Here is a 17,345-nt window from a genome sequence, read left to right on the forward strand (position 1 = left end):
GGATGATTACTCAATAACTCCTTATTTATTTTTTGTTTTAATTTAATTCTTTTCTTTTTAGAGGAAATTAATGAAACAAGAATATCATTAATTAGATACACTATTCTATGTTATACACATGCTTTCTGTTAATTAAATTTAATACTCCACTACAATTAAATTCTATCTAAAATTATAAAATACTCAAATACCAACCTTGAATTTACTCGTTTCTATCGAAATAAATTTATCATATTCATGTATTTGATGTTACTATCTGACTAGATTGAAGCATTTAAAGGTCTTGGTCATTTCTTTCTATGTGATTTTCGTTTTAGTTTTTATTTTATTTTTAAAAAACCATTTTTACTTGCTATAATTTTATACTTATGGACCGATGCATCTATAAACAGTTCATTTTAAACTAGATTTTCACATTAAATTTTCAATATGTGCTATTTGCACTTTTTGACAAATATAATTATTTTCAATCTTATCTTAGTCTGATTGATCACACATTGATATTCAATAAACGCAAATAACAACCAAATCACCCTTCAAACTTACTTGGTAATGCATAGAGAATATTCAAAATTTCAACACCCTAGTTGGTCTTGTTTTCCCTTACGAACTAAGAGACAAAAGTCTCTCGTAACCTTGATTTAATTTGCTATTTATGTCATTCAACTTTGACGGTGCACAAGCAAATACTTAAATTTATATAAAATTAAACAAGTGAATGCATCCGTCCTACGTACATGACATCCCACATAAACGTAATATCCTATGTATATTATGATATGTCTACTTGTTTAATTCTATATAAATTTAACTTCCTATTCATGAACACAAAAAATTTAATAACATATAAATGTTAAATTAAATGATATATTTATATATTATACGGACGAGATTAGGAAAGTCACGTGTGCGTCCAGAGAGAGGTGCCTAGGTAAAAGTGATGGTAAAATAAGTGACATTTTTCAGGTAATGCTGACCAAAAAAACAAAGTAACATTTGCAGAAGACCCATAATATATAGTATAGTATATGAAAGTCAGCTAAACCGCGTAACGCGCTAAAAATATATATATAAAAGTCATAAAAAAAGAATTTAGTAAGTAGTTTTTAATTGGTGAATATGTGTTGGCTGAATAAAACACTTGGCGAAACTACTCAGCTCTATACAGTGGGCGACCCACACATTGTCATGACACGTGATTGTCACCTCCTATCATCACCACTTGCATCTCCTACCCTTATTTATCTCACTTTCGATATGTATTAAGACTCGATTAAATTTAAATTTATTTGCGATACAATAATAACAATATATCAGTGATATCTCATTAAGCAATTTAAGGAAGGTAGAGTGTTATGCAGATTTTGCTATTACTTTATGAAGCTATAGAGACTGCTTTCGAAAGATTCTTTGCTCAAGTGAATTAAATCCAAGTAGTGTAAAGTCAACATATGATAAGAATTACAAGGATACGATTAGTACTATGCACCAACCTTCACAAGGCAAGACAACACTCTACCCCTACTAACATTCTACCCTAATACGCAACTCCACTCTTTCCTATCTAGATTCATGTCTTCGATAATATAAATTTATGTCATATCTTATATAATTATCCATTCCAAAATTTGAAATAAAGGAGATTAGTATAATATACCCAAAATCCTAAAGAAGATGAATGTTATAGAGCTAAATAGAAAAAAAAATATTTAAAATTTCATTTGTTCTTATTGAACACATGAGATAAGTATTCCTATTAGGATAACTCCTCTTTTTTAGTTATATACATTAATCTCAATTAAAACATGTTTAAAATTTTACGACTTATTTTTTTTAAAAAAATAATACGAAAATCGTGTTTTATACACAGCAAAGTAGCGCGTGAGTGGCCCAGTAACATTCAGCAATTGTTGAAATTAGTGGTCGGCGAAACCTTCCGTTAAAAATATTCCGTCAGTGCTTCCGTCAAATTTAACCCTATTAATACTTCATTCAAAATTTACTTAACCAAAGGGTCAGCTCTCCCTCTTTAACATAAAAACAAAGCAATTTCTTATTTTCCTGCTCAATTATCCTTTTCTATATCTCAAAAATTCATACTAAAATAAATAAATAGAATTAGCTAATTTTGAAGAATTTCGAGTTTGCGTTGCGTCTTCTGTTAATTTTATCAGGTATTGTTCATTCTCAATTTCAGTTTCCTTTCATTTTTTGAACACAAACACGAGAAAATCAAGTGTTTGTGTTCTTCGTTACGAGTTGGGGAATCGAACTTAGGTGAAAGTTCAGTTAGCTAATCAACTTAGCTAACTGATTAGGTTTTGCTGCATCGAGACTGTATTTGACATGAATAGTGTAGTTAAATGGTGGAGCTAGGATTTTAAATTTATAAGTTCAGGATTTTAGTTTGTCTTTTTTAAAGTTAGTGAGCTCTAAACTAAATAATTCGTACATATTTAACGTTTTTTAAAAAAGAATACTAATAAGGTTTCTTTCTTAGTTTATTATATTTCAAGTCATAAAATGAAAATTTTCAGCTAATTTGCCGTATCAGCTAGTTACTCCAAAATGACATTATAAGATTTTTGAAGACATAATGCTTGTGTAGCTATAAAAATTTGTTATTAGAGGAGATGAAGGTGTCATTTTTTTTTTTGAACAGAGTTATAAGGAAATAGTGTCATTCTTTTTTGAACAAAGGGATTATTAGTTTTGACATAAGTTTTAGAGGTTTTTTTTTTCATTGAGTGTTATTACAATGGTGGTGTGCAAGGCAGCATAAGCTGATCTCGACTATCATACTGTTAAGTTTGTAGGTTCTTTTGGGAGGAGAGTAGAGATGGAAGTTATGGTAGGGTAGAAAGTGTTTTGAGGGATATAGATGTGTCACTTGTGAGATTACACTCGGTATGTTGTTGTTGAATGTATCTGTTGTGTTTCGAAAATCCTAACGATTGTGGTTGTGAACTTGTGATTTCAATCTAATTGTCGCTACACTTAAAAAGTTCTCGTATTGCATCGTATTTATTGTTAGTGTTACCTGCTATTGTTAATATCACAAGATAGATTATCATATTTTGCCTCATAAAATCATGCAACATACAATGTTTGTGCTCCTTGTGCTTGAACTTGTATTTTCTGCTTCTCTACTTCATTAGAAAACTCTGTTTTTCAATCAACGAGGGCTAGCAAACTGATCTATGCTTGTTCGTGTATCGTTTGCAGGTTGATATTTTGACAGATACAAGCTGTTAAGTGCGCGTACTAGGAGCGATTTGTGCTTAGAGCAGCTAATGATAGCCATATAGTATGGAATCACACCATCTGTATGGATATGGTGGGACTGATGTGAATTTGCCATATTCTTACGCTATGACTACTACTCCTTCGATACCTAATAGGCTGTTGGGAACATTGAAATTTGATTCGGGAAATTCTCCAAATTCTCCATTTGCAAACTATAATGATCCTGGTACCCCTACCACATTAAGTGATAGCCTGGAGCAACACAGCTCTACTGAAAATATTTCAGGGACTAGTCCTTGCAGTAATTCCTCGCGGGATTATAATCTTTATTTCTGCAGGCCTAGCCCCTCAGCTGATATCCGCCATAACAGTCTTCTGGTTTATTCTGGTGATAATTCTTTACTCCAGTATGCAAATCACAGTCACAACATGAAACGTGCGCTGCTTCAATTGGAGACCGCTTTAATGGGGCCAGAAGAAGTCACAACATACAGCCCTTCTGCAGGGGAAATTCAGCAGCCACAAGCATCAGGTCAGAGGTCCGGGATGTGGCACCAAGATGGCCAGGTTTCGTATCGAATTGAAACACAGCCATCACATGTTTCTGTCTTTGGCATATCAGGCAATATAATTCAAAGTGAGAAGCATCACAAACCAATGGTGGATTATCCGTCACAGGGGATTCCTTTTGGCAACCTAAAGCAGCTGCTTATCGCGTGTGCCAGAGCTCTTGCTGAGAACAACTTGGATGATTTTGAAAAATTGATTGCCAAGGCAAGAAGTGCTGTGTCCATTACTGGTGATCCAATCCAGCGTCTCGGTGCTTACATCGTAGAAGGGCTAGTAGCAAGAAAAGAAGCATCCGGAACCAACATTTACAGGGCTCTCAGGTGTAAGGAACCAGCTGGCAGGGACTTACTTTCCTACATGCATATCTTATATGAGATATGCCCTTATCTAAAGTTCGGTTACATGGCTGCGAATGGTGCAATAGCAGATGCGTGTAGAAATGAAAATCGCATTCACATTATAGACTTCCAGATTGCACAAGGGACTCAATGGATGACTCTTCTTCAAGCTCTTGCTGCCAGGCCTAGCGGTGCACCTTATGTACGTATTACAGGTATTGATGATCCAGTTTCAAAATACGCCCGGGGAGATGGACTGACGTTAGTGGGAAAAAAGCTGGCAGCAATTTCTGAGAAATTCAACATTCCGGTTGAGTTTCATGCAGTGCCAGTTTTTGCTCCTGATGTCACCAGGGATATGCTTGATGTGAGGCCTGGTGAGGCTCTGGCAGTAAACTTCCCTTTGTCACTTCACCACACACCCGATGAGAGCGTTGATGTTACTAATCAAAGGGATGAGCTTCTAAGGATGGTGAAATCATTTTCTCCCAAGGTAGTCACTTTGGTGGAACAAGAATCAAACACAAACACTGCCCCCTTTTTCCCTCGATTTCAAGAAGCTCTAGACTACTATTCTGCAATGTTCGAGTCCATAGATGTAACGTTAGAAAGGGACAAGAAGGAGAGGATCAACGTGGAGCAGCATTGTTTGGCAAGGGATATAGTTAACGTCATAGCATGCGAAGGCCAGGAAAGAGTGGAACGCCACGAGCTATTAGGGAAATGGAAATTGAGGTTCACAATGGCAGGGTTCCACCAGTATCCTCTGAGCTCTTACGTAAATTCGGTGATAAAGAGCCTCATGAGGTGCTACTCAGAGCATTATACACTGGTGGAAGAAGATGGAGCTATGTTGTTGGGATGGAAAAAGAGGAACCTAATCTCTGCATCAGCTTGGCACTGAAGGAAAAAAAGAAAATTACGAATGGTGGACTAAGCTCCCACTATGTGCGGGGTCTAGTGAAGATCTAGTTTAGCAAACAACAAGTTTGTAAGTTCATTAAGTAGAGAAAGCAGCAGATGAAATAGCTTTTCTTGCATGTCATGTAGTTTCACTGTTCCATAGATAATTTCATGTATCAAAAACTATATTATTGTTTATAGACATCTCTTATTATGTTCATCTGTTTGTCCCTTTGGTTTGGAATTTTTCTTGCATAACCTTCAGGAAATGACACCAAATTTTGTAATGGAACAGTTGAAAACATTCGACTTTCGCCATAGATTTCTCAAGTAAAATTGGGGAAAAAATTTGGCAAATAGTGTTTGTCCATACAATTTGTTATTATTTGACAAATGTTTTTGGTAAATAACCCAAATTCTCAAATACTAGGAAAAAACTAGTATTTGGGTTCAAATCTCATTATTTGGGAGCTTTTAAAAATTCAAATTCTACACTAAACTTTAACTTTTACAAAAACACCCTCTATAGAAGTTGTTTGTGTTATATTACATAATTTTTACGTGAGCACCAAAATAGTGATGGCATATTCAGTGAATATGAAAGTGATGATATGATTGTTGATGAAAATGATGAACAATCGGCTTAAGTAACAAAGTTATGGGCTTCGTCTACTTCACCATGTATGAAATGATGCTTGTTGCACTCACTCGAATTACCACATTGCTCTAGTGTCATGGACACTACTTGTTATTTGTTGCAACGAAGATCCAATTGACTTGTTGCGGAAGTCATGAATCTTGTTACATCGACGTTTCTATCTTGCTATATAATACAAATCTATGGTTAGTTTTGATTGTTTTTAAAACTCATGGATATAAATCATATTTCTTAAAAAAGTGAAATATGTTTCCCAAATACTATGGTCCAACACATTGTGAAATTTCGAGTCCGGAGCCAAAAGGGCAATTTTTTTCTTCAAAAAAACATAAACATCAAATCAATTTTTTTTTTAACCAAAAGGGCAAAATCGCTCCTGAGGGAGCGATATTCTTCGGAGAAAATTAACTCTGTCTACTCCGTTAAATCAAAATTGCTGCCACAACAGCGATTTTATCAATAAAAAAAAAACTTTTCTTTTTCATAAAATCTCTGCCGTAGCAGCGAATTTGTCAATTTTTTTTAAAAAAATCTTCTTTAAATTTTATATATTTTTTTAAATAGCTGCTGACCAACGTTTTTTTCAAAACTTTTTCCAAAACTTTTTTTTTTTCCAAAGCGTTGTTTTAAAACTTTTTTTTAAAAAGAAGTTTTGGAAAAAAATGAAATACAAAAGAAAAAAAAGAGAATCGCTGCTATTTGCAGCGATATTATTTTATTTTATTTTTAAAAAAAAAGGCTGCTGAAGAGGCCATTTAAAAAAAGAAATTGAAATTTGACAAAATCGCTGCCGGTGCAACGATTTTTTTTTTTTTAAAAAACAAAATTTGATAAATTCGCTGCTAAGACAGCGATTTTAAGAAATTTTTTAAAAAGAAAATCGACAAAATCGCTGCTAGGGTAGCGATTTTTGTTTATTTTTACGGAATAGATAGAGTTAATTTTCTTCGAAGGATATAGCTCCATGAGGAGCGATTTTTTCCTTTTGGTTAAAAAAAAATTTGATATGTTGTTTATGTTTTTTAAAAGAAGAAAGTTGCCCTTTTGGCTCCGGACTCATGAAATTTCACCAAACTTTTCACCCAAATAAATATTTACCAAAAATATTTGAAAATCTATGATCGAACGCTAGCTAAGAGTTGGTGACATCCTAGCAAATTTCTCATCAACAAAACACACAAGAGATGTTGGTATATAAGGATGCAAATTTTAGACTATAATAATTAGTAACACATTTTAAAGCCGTACAAATGTCCAAAATAGACAATGAGTCGGGCTTTTTCCTAAGAGGTGGGTGAGGGATATGACACTAGGGGTGTGCAAAAATCGAACCGATAAATAAACCGAATCGAAAAAAGTGTTATTGATTTATTGCTATTGGGTTAATGGTTTCTTAATGGTTTTGTAAAAAAAATTATCGGGTTATAGGTTCGGTATTGATTTTCAATATTGGATTACTGGGTAAACCGATAACCCATTAAGAGATAAAGACTATAGTAATTTACTACTTTTACATATACATACAAATTAGTAAATATTAATCTCAATATCTTAATAGTTATGTCTTTGTCATTTAGCCATCAATTCATACTTCACTCTGACTTTGCGTTTATAACTTTACATTATACAAATCGTCAAAATCCAAAGTAAGAACCAAATCCCTCTTAATTTCTCTTTGTGTTACACATGTATAGTTCCTTCCATGTTTGTTATTATTATTTCTATTTTATGAGCTTTTGTAAAGTTAATGTAACACCTCATGTTTTTATGATTGTCATTTTTTTAACGTATAGAAGGCTTACGAATCTAAATTTGAGAGTTTTATTGTCATACCGCACTTGACTTGATAACATTGTATTTTAATCAAAATCCAAAAATATTATTGTTTTCCCAATATATCTATAATTATAGATGGATTTCTTGGCTACGATGTATTAGTATATATATTTATTTTTATAAGAGTTCTATAAATTTAGTAGTATTTTAATGGAGATAGTAAGTCTTGTTATGTCAAGAAATTATATTATTGTTATTATTTATTATTATTAATAGGTTTTGTTCAAAATATTTTTCCAACGACAAAGAAATTTACGGGCGAGACATTTTCGGGGGCAAGCCCGCTTTCCATTATTCAATAAAGCAAATTCCTCGCACATAATTAAGGGAGGCATTGAAAGGTGACTGGATTATATTATAATGTTAAAATTAAATATATTATCATGAACTTATGCAATACCCAAATATATGTGTATCATGGACTCTATTCAAAATTTTATAGATAAGGTAGAATATGGTGATGACATCACTCACTTGACGTGGGCGCAAAAGAAATTTTTAACAATAAATTTATTACACTTATATATTTTATTAAATTACTTGGACATCACTTTTTTAAAAATGTTTACTTTTCATTAACTTAAGAAGCAGCTGTCCATTTTTCTTTAATTAAAATAAAAGGAGTTGGCATCCTTTTATATATATATATACAAGACATCGGAGACCGTGCTAGCACGGGCGTAATATGTATCATTTTTTGTTTCAATTTATGTGTTAAAGACAAAATTAAAGAGTTAATCAAACTTTAATATTAATTTAAAATAGTTTAAATTTTTAATTATTGTTAACTATGGTAAAAAAATTTTTTATGTCTTTTAACATTCTAAATTGCTAATTATTATTGTATGATTTGTAATATCTTTTACGCAATTTTGAAATAATAAAGGTTATTTCTTCTTTCTCAATTTATGTGGTACTAATAAAATTTCGAGATTCAATCAATTTTTTTTGTCTTTAAAATATTCTATTGTTAATTACTGTAAATTATTGTACTTTCTAAGTAATTTTCAAATAATATATATTATTTCATTTGTCCAATTTATGTGTCACCAATAAAATTTGAAGAGTTAATAAGATCTTTTACATATTTTTATATCTTTTGAATATTTAAGTAAATAATTATTGTAATTTATAATATTTTATACAATTATTTTAAAAAAATTAAACAACAAACAAAACGAATTCATCATAGGAAAATTACCAAAGCATCCTTGAATACATCAATAATGGGTCCCACTTTTTGTTTAAAAAAATATGCATATTGGGAGGATATTTTTGTCCAAAGTGGAAATAGAACAAGTATAAAGCATTAGAGTCTTTTAAAATTTTAAATTGTTAATTCTTATTGTATGATTTGTAATACTTTTATGCCATTTTCAAATAATAGAGGTCATTTCTTCTTTCTCAATTTATGTAGTACTAAAAATTTTTTGAGATTCAATCAATTTTTTTTGTCTTTGAAATATTTCTAGTTGTTAATTACTGTTGTTTTATTAGAAAAATGTAATTGGATAAGTTTAAGAGTCGCCACTTAATTTTTTAAGAAAAATCAAGAAAACTATTTTTTCAATCGATTAAAACAGGGAATCAATTGAAAATACTTAAGGGGGTTTGGGGGTTCTTATTAATATTCTAGGAAGGTTTTTAAGGCACCTAGAATATCCGCTAATGCGGTTATCCGACAATTAATTTACTTGGCTAAAATGATTTAACTTTAACTTAAATTGCAAAATTGAGTTACGACCTTTTCAAGAGAAAAAGAAAAAAAAATATTAAGGTATTATCCAAATGGGGTATTTTGCAAAAATATTTTTTAGGCCTCGTTGAAGGTGATTGATTTTAGTTAAATTATAAAATCAAAACGGATATCTTTGGGGATTTGAATTTTATAACCTTAAGATCTAGCACCAAATATTGACAGATAAATCATTAGGAAATAATAAAGTAAGAAGGAGATTTGGGCCCAAGTCTGATTTTTTGTCCGCCTGGGCCAGCGCTTGGGCCTAATTTCATTTTGGACCTTTTGGCCCAATTTTTGCTACCTTTGTACCTGTCCTACACTAAATTTTGAAAATTACTTCTTTGGGCCTTAGACCCATCTTCCACCTGTCCTAAATTCTAACAAGATAATAATAAATGAAATGACAAGGGCTTAGGCCCGAAAATAACAAAATACAATTTTATGGTCGATCAAGTCCTGGATCTTGTGCTTCAAATTAATACAGTCTTCAGTATCATGCCCAACACTATTGGAATGATATGCACATCTTCGATCGGCTTGGTAAAATCTTGAGCTAGTATCGACTGGCTTAGGCTTGACTGGATGAATAATACCTACCGCACTCAATTGTTCAAACAACTTCGCCCGACTTTCAATAAGAGGAGTAAACTTTCGAGCAGGTTTCTTCTTAAGACATGGACAAAGAGGATTATATTGGCCTTGATGAGGGAAATGCATTTGACGATGATATGAGGCGTTTTGATGAGGAGGTGCTTGAGACTTTGGGTCAATCATGTTAATAGCGAATCCTCCACGATTCCACAGTGAATCACCACTGGCATTGGAAGCGACAGTTTGAAGAGTGACAATTCTTTGATCAATCAAGTCTTGAACAACGGGAAAAGGATCTAATCCGGATGGGGATCAAGGCCCAATAAATTAAAATTTCAAAACCTTTCACCATTTTAGGGGAGACCTCTTTTTCTGAGGCTCCAACCTCATTCCGAAAGAGGAAATGGGAAGCAAACGGCTTTGATCGATTGAGTGTACCTACTGCTCGACGTGGCTCAATCTCGTTGCTGCGAGGATGATTCTGCAGGCTGCTCCTACTGTACGAGTGTACTGCCTGGGCGAGAAGACCACGCGGATGCTTTCTGTTTATCTCCGTCTCGCCTCCGTGACGATTTCTGTATGCTGCCGTCTGGGAATCGTTGTTGTTGTTCGACGTGTAAGGACTACTGTTAACGTTGAGGAAGAATACGTTGATGGGTTTCTTTTGTGGACTGGAAATTTAAAGCGGGCCGGGTCGGGGGAATCTGGAAACGGGAATTGCTGAAATGAAAAGAATGGGCTGCTGTTAATTGAGTTGGGTCAGTTATTTTGCTGAAATTAAGGCCCAAGCTTGGCTTGAAAGGGTTGAAATAATTGTTAAGGGAGGAAATGGATTTGTAATTTAGGACTTGGCCAAACGAGTTGCAAAATTAGCCAATTTAAATTGCAAATATGGCCAAACTTAGTTAATTGGGACAAGTTCGGCAAGTAATTAATTGAAATGAATTAATATAATTACTTTACAAGCTTCTTAATCTTAACGAAATAAAATAATTGACTTACTCATGGAATAATTAATTTAAATACAAACTAATTAATTCGAAAACTAAATTGTGAACCAAACTAAAATTAAATTAATAAAAATGCTTAATTTAATCAAATGTAGAACTCCTTTGCTATGATTTTCAAAATATTTATAAGATATACTAAATACATATATAATTATAGGAGATATAGTTATTATTCAAAATACTATAAAGATCGATTGAAATTACTTAAAACAACCTTGAAGCTAATTTGAATTATATAAAGTTAATTATTCTAAATCGTTCAAAAAATTAAGAAGCTCGAAAGTTAATTCTTATCGGGGAGGGTCAAAATTGGGTGTCAACAACTGTAATTTATAGTACTTTCTAAGAAATTTTCAAATAATATATATTATTTCATTTGTCCCAATTTATGTGTCACCGGTAAAATTTGAAGAGTCTATCAGATCTTTTATATATTTTTATATCTTTTAAATATTTAAGTAATTAATTATCGTGATTCATAATATTTTATACAATTATTTAGTATAGTAAAATAAATTTAAAAGAAACAAACAAAACGAATTCATCATAGGAAATTACCAAAGCATCCTTCAATACATCAATAATGGGTCCGACTTTTTGTTTTTAAGAAATTGCACATTCGAAGGATATTTTTGTCCAAAGTGGAAAAATTGTGTAAAAAATGTGTATTTATTGTGATTTTGAATGTTTTGTGGGGTAATAAGACGCACGCAAAGTTAATGTGTCTTTTTGAAAATCTGGGACAACTTCAAGTATCAGTTAATGTTTTTTCTCAAAATCTAATTTACTTTCGTAAACTATGTGTCAAATCAAAATAAGATTAAAATTTCAAAAGGAATGAGTAATAAATAGCTCATACAATGACATAAATATTATTTAAAAGAAGTACTTCTTTTGGTTGAAAGCTAACAAGATAGTTACAATGTAACTAAATACTATAAAAATCTTTGCATTGTGGCTTATTATATATATATATATATATATATATATATATATATATATATATATATTCACACCGCCACTACAACGAAAACATTCTACCCATTTATTTCCTTATTAAGTATGGATTATAGGAATAATGGTTGTATACATAGGTATGGATAATTATTAATGACCCTTGAAAGCAACCTTTCAACTATATGCATATATAGCGAGAAGAAATTACTACTATGTGTTGCACAAATCTGCATAATACTTGGTTAAGAGGATTTTTGTGGAACAACTATTTTGGATGCTATGCTGGATCACCTACATGAAAATTGAATATCTAAAATAGATTATTCGAGCTTGAATTTAAGGTATGTTAAGGTAAAATTCTCTTTTTCATTTCGCACGAAATCTTAAAATTTATAGATCATCGAATGAATTGTTTTTACTATTCTATCCCTAGAAAGACCCTCTGTGAAGGGCATTGGAAAGTCAGCTGATGTTATGCTTTGATTCAATCGTATTGTTCTATACTTGTATCATTGTAAAGTGTGTTGCTGGTAAAGTTATCCTCTGTCAAGTTTCTTATTTCTTATGTCTATTCGCGAGCTATTGTCTTAAGACTAAGGCTGAAATACCCACGGGAGTTGTTAAGGCATTCTTTCTTGTCAAAACCTTTTACAAAAGTGTTATTTGAAAATGATACTAATATTAAATCTTGTACTCTATTCTTTTTGTTAATTATATGCTTGTCAAGAAACAAATTTTCTAAAACGGACCATACTATTATCAATTTGGAGTCATTCATATAAATCAAGTTAAACATGCCAATCTCCTTTTAAGTTCTAGATGACTGATTTTTTTTTAACTTGAAGTCGAGTCAAGAGCTTTGAATCCATTACGACTCTTTAGACATAAATGGTTGTATGAAAAGTACAAGAGTTCGTGAAAAGATTCTTCCAGAACCTTGAGTTCCTTTTGTATATCCTCAGGTTTAAGTTACCTTTTTGAAAACAAGTTAGGCACTTAGGTTTGTTCTAAAAGTATATGAGGTTCTATGAGGCGTTTACATGTTATATGAAAGTGAATATGAGATTATGAGAACATGAGTTCCAACGGGCCAAGGTTGGCAACATGAGTACAGTAACATATATACATTACAAATCCATGACATGACTTGCTATGCATTCTACTTCTGAGATATAATCGGAAGGTATGGGGCCTATTGCCTATATTTATACGTATGAGACACAAATAGCCACAAGTTGGCGAATATGATGCCGGTTCGCTACCGAAAGGCACTACCATTTCTAGCATTTGGTTGGGTATGTCATGCATTTGCATCTATATATATATGTACTCATGATATACGATTAAATGAGCATATCATGCATATTTAATTACTAGGAGGTTAGATGTCATCCAGAGAGGCTACTAGAGTTCCAATTTCAGGTGGTATGTCTATTACCCTTTCTATCACAACTATTTATGACATCATTTTCCGCCTTACATACCAGTACATTTTCATTCGTACTGACGTCCCATTGCTTGGGGATGCTGCATGTCGTGCTACAGGTTTGAGCAGATATCTTGATCAGCCTTCGCCACAGGGGTGTCGTCTCAACTGAGGATTGATAAGCTCCATTCTTCCTGGAGTTGCTGGTTGTTTATAGATTTTACATACTTGAGTTTTGTATATAGTTATTGGTGTCGTTGGGGACTTACCCCAACCAGTTGAGTTGTAGTATTCGTAGAGACTTGTGGACATTTTTGGTTGGGTCTTCTCAGCTTTCATTTATAGCCTTATCGGTTTATTGTATTCATAGTCTCAGATGATGCCTGGTCGGCATGCTAGTTCATTATCAGTAAGTTGGCCTTTTCGGCCTACTTTTTGTCTTTCATATTGTTGTGACCTTGCCAATATAGTTATTTTGTTTCAACAGGTTATTATGGCGGCCTTGTCGTCCCTCACTGTTTCATTTCCTTTATGTGTTAGTTGATTCGCTCGGTCAAGTAAGGCACTGGGTCTCTGTTGCGCCTCCGCTGGATAGGGGCGTGACAGTTACATTATTGTCTTGTCGTGTCAAATTTATTAGAGAAGTCATATATTTTTTTATAAGCATTTTCTTATTGGTTAAATTGAAAATCGAATCGTTAAGGAACAAAATCGATAAAAAATTATCTTATTGGTTCATTATTGATTTAGTGTATTTAAAAATTGAAAATCAATAAATCGAACCGATAATACATAAAATCGAACCGAATCGAACCGACCGATGCACATCCCTATATAACACCCTAGGCAAGCTCTCATAGGGTATAAAATTTGTGCAGGCCTAAATTAAAAATGGGCTATTACAAAGAGAATATAGGCAAGCTCTCATATGGTATAAAATTTGTGCAGGCCTAAATTAAAAATGGGCTATTACAAAGAGAATATTTCCTTTTCGTATAAATTATAGGAACCACATATTATAAGTACTAAATAACATCCTATCCCTTCTAGTTTTATATTTACCAAAAATCCCTTAAAAATGATGTTTGCGGGATACATTGCGTTGTGCACGGGATACATTAGATTTAATACATTCTACATAGCGGGATACATAACGTTGTGCACGGGATACATTAGATTTGATACATTCCACTTAGCGGGATACATAGCGTTGTGCACGGAATACATGCGGGATACATAGTGTTGTGCACGGGATACATAGCGTTTGATACATTCCACATAGCGGGATACATAGCGTTGTGCACGGGATACATGTGGGATACATAGGTAAATAAGGGATTTTTGAAATTTTTGAAATAAGTAGGAATAAATGGATATTAAGGTAAGTAAAGGAGTGTAGTTAAGTAATTTGTCCTTCCTTTTTAGCACATTATCTTTGTGAACTATAGAAAGTAGAAACAAATGAAAGGCCCAATTGGCATGCCAACTCTATTGTGTGTGTGATAGAAAAAAATTATTTGGTGTATCACACAATAAATATACATAATCAAATTATATACCAATTAATCCCATTAGTATTAATAAGAGTGTTTAGACTTTAGATATTGTTTTTTTCCAACTAAACAAGGCTTCTATTAATTCATTAAGGACATGAATCATGATACGTCCAACAAAATATATAACATTATTTTTCTGACAAGAATATCTTTTCAGTCAGTAAACTATATAATTTAGGCTATTTACACTAGGCGTATATATGACCGGGTTGGTTCGAATTTTTCAAATATCAAATCAAACCATTTGTGTATAAAAATTTAATCTATAACCCAAACCAAACTAATAAAATTAGGATTTTTTGGGTTTTTCAACCTCGAGTTGGTTCTGGTTTTTCAAATACCAAACCAGACCATTGTGTCGAATTTTTAAATTTATAAATTAAACCAAACTAATAAACCTCATATTTTTTCGGTAAAGTTTGCATACAAACATATAATTAACTTGTGCTCCAAATATTTCTTTAGTCCAAACAAAATACAATTATCTAAGGTATTTCTTAAGAAAATAACACAAAATATGAGATGAGTATTGATGACACTAACATATTCAATAAAAAATAATAATGAAATCATCATATAAAATAAATATTACAAAGTCATAATGAAAATGATCATAATTTAAAAGTACTAAATCATGCTAAAATAAGTTTAATAAGTATTAGTTACATTACTAAATATTTAAGGAAAATTGAAATTAAATTATGTATTTTAATTGTCAAAATCAATGTAAAACTAAAGAACAAATATTCAACATTATTGTCATTCTTAGTGTTGAATTGATTTCCTTTTTGCATTAGTATTAATTTGATTTTGATTTAAGTTTTATTATAATTATCAACATCTATGAACTATAATCTTTATTGGACCATTCCAAATTCTAAGTTTTAAACTTTAATTAATATATTAAAAGATAAAAACTATGAAATAGTGTAAGAAATATTTTAAAATTATATCAAAGTAAATATTTTTATGTATAAAGTAAAATTTTAAAATTACATATATAATGTCGGGTTAGTTTTTTTTAGTTAAAACCAAACCAACCCAAATATAGTCGGGTTTTTTTTTCAATACCAAACCAAGTCAAACCAAACCACTAATCGGGTTTTTTTTCCTGTTTGACTCTATTTGCAATTTGATTTAGTTTTCGATTCGATTTTTTACACCCCTAATTTATACGTTGGTAAGAGGTCAAACACACGCCTCTTTACATGTCATCAAAAGATGCTTAATAGACAAATTTAGGCACGTTAAAATGTTTAATAGTACAAACTTTAGTTTAGACAGCAAAATAAAAGTACCAAAATAATATAAAGTCAATTTGTATGACAAAATGCTTTTGAAGACCAAATCCTTTGTAGGGTCCAATTATGGTAATTCCACCAAATTTTACAGCTACAACGCAAAAGTAATTAAGATGCATATCTTCCTGTTTATTTAAAAATACTGCTCCTAATTAGTAAGAAAAATAATTTCATAATGGTTTTCCTGATTTGTCACATTCTGTTTTAATCCTTAAGAAGGAAATTAATTCATGTTTAATGTTAATTAATCACTCTCCAATTAAAAGAAAAAGATTCAAATAAATGACCTAAATCAATGGCTAGATTCGTATTCAAATACTAAACCGAAACCAAATCTAATTAATGAATCTAATTAAGGTAATTTTGGACTGCTAATTTTTTTTTCTTCCTGATAATGCTTTGGGAAGTATGAAAATGTGTGATAATGTTTTTTTCTAGGCTCGGACAGATGGAGAAAATCACCTATTATTCTTCCTTCAACTGAAATTTTTATTATTTTAAACTATTTCATTAACTAATAGGTCACATCTTGAATGCAATATGAATATGTCAATAATATTTATTACTATTTATGAAGTAAAATGACTAGAGATATAAAATCAAAATTTTAACCATACTAAATAGTATAATTTTCAAAGAAAGAGCCTTAATTAGCATAAGGTGGCTTCACCATCACCTACATAATAATGGAACAATAAAATTATGATGCTCATATAAATTATAACACAAATTTACATGATACGTACATTTTTAAATAATATTGTTGGAACTCAAAACAAATAATGCATATTATGAACCAATAACAAAGATCAGCAACCAAAGGAATCAAGATATTAAAAAATTAACTTAAATAGTCATTTATTTAATTAATTAAACTAAATTAAATTTGACAAATACTTAATACATATATAATTTACATATATCAAATTAGAAAACTAAACAACAAATTTGTCCTTGCTACATATTTGTCCTGCTATTTACGTGAAAGATCACAAAAAGTATTAAATGTAAAAGGAGGGTCGAAGGGATGACAACTTTATAAGCGGTTGTTGAAATAACTATATTTGTTTTAAAATAAAATAATTGTGACACAAATTATTAATTTCATCTTTAAATTATTAACAGTCTTAAAAACATTCATTTACTTGATTAAATAAACTTAAATATAGCAAGTGGTCTCAAACTCTTGTAAGAGCATATAACTCTAACTTA

The 17,345-nt window shown here is 31.5% G+C and overlaps 1 protein-coding gene across 1 annotated transcript; it reads left to right on the forward strand.

Moving 5' to 3' along the window:
- The first annotated feature begins 2,009 nt into the window (after positions 1 to 2,009).
- LOC125807090 (chitin-inducible gibberellin-responsive protein 1-like) lies at positions 2,010 to 5,277 on the forward strand. Its single transcript, XM_049486862.1, has 2 exons — positions 2,010 to 2,174; positions 3,226 to 5,277. The coding sequence occupies exon 2, from the start codon at positions 3,310 to 3,312 to the stop codon at positions 5,056 to 5,058; it is 1,749 nt and encodes a 582-aa protein (XP_049342819.1). The 5' UTR covers positions 2,010 to 2,174; positions 3,226 to 3,309; the 3' UTR covers positions 5,059 to 5,277.
- Positions 5,278 to 17,345: the final 12,068 nt, after the last annotated feature.

The sequence above is a fragment of the Solanum verrucosum genome, unplaced genomic scaffold (assembly GCF_900185275.1).
Source record: "Solanum verrucosum unplaced genomic scaffold, falcon-dt-bn FXZP01000277.1, whole genome shotgun sequence".
NCBI lineage: Eukaryota > Viridiplantae > Streptophyta > Magnoliopsida > Solanales > Solanaceae > Solanum > Solanum verrucosum.

Bases quoted from the DNA above. Each gene is read 5' to 3' on its own strand.
- LOC125807090 (XM_049486862.1), top strand. From the start codon at position 3,310: ATGGAATCACACCATCTGTATGGATATGGTGGGACTGATGTGAATTTG.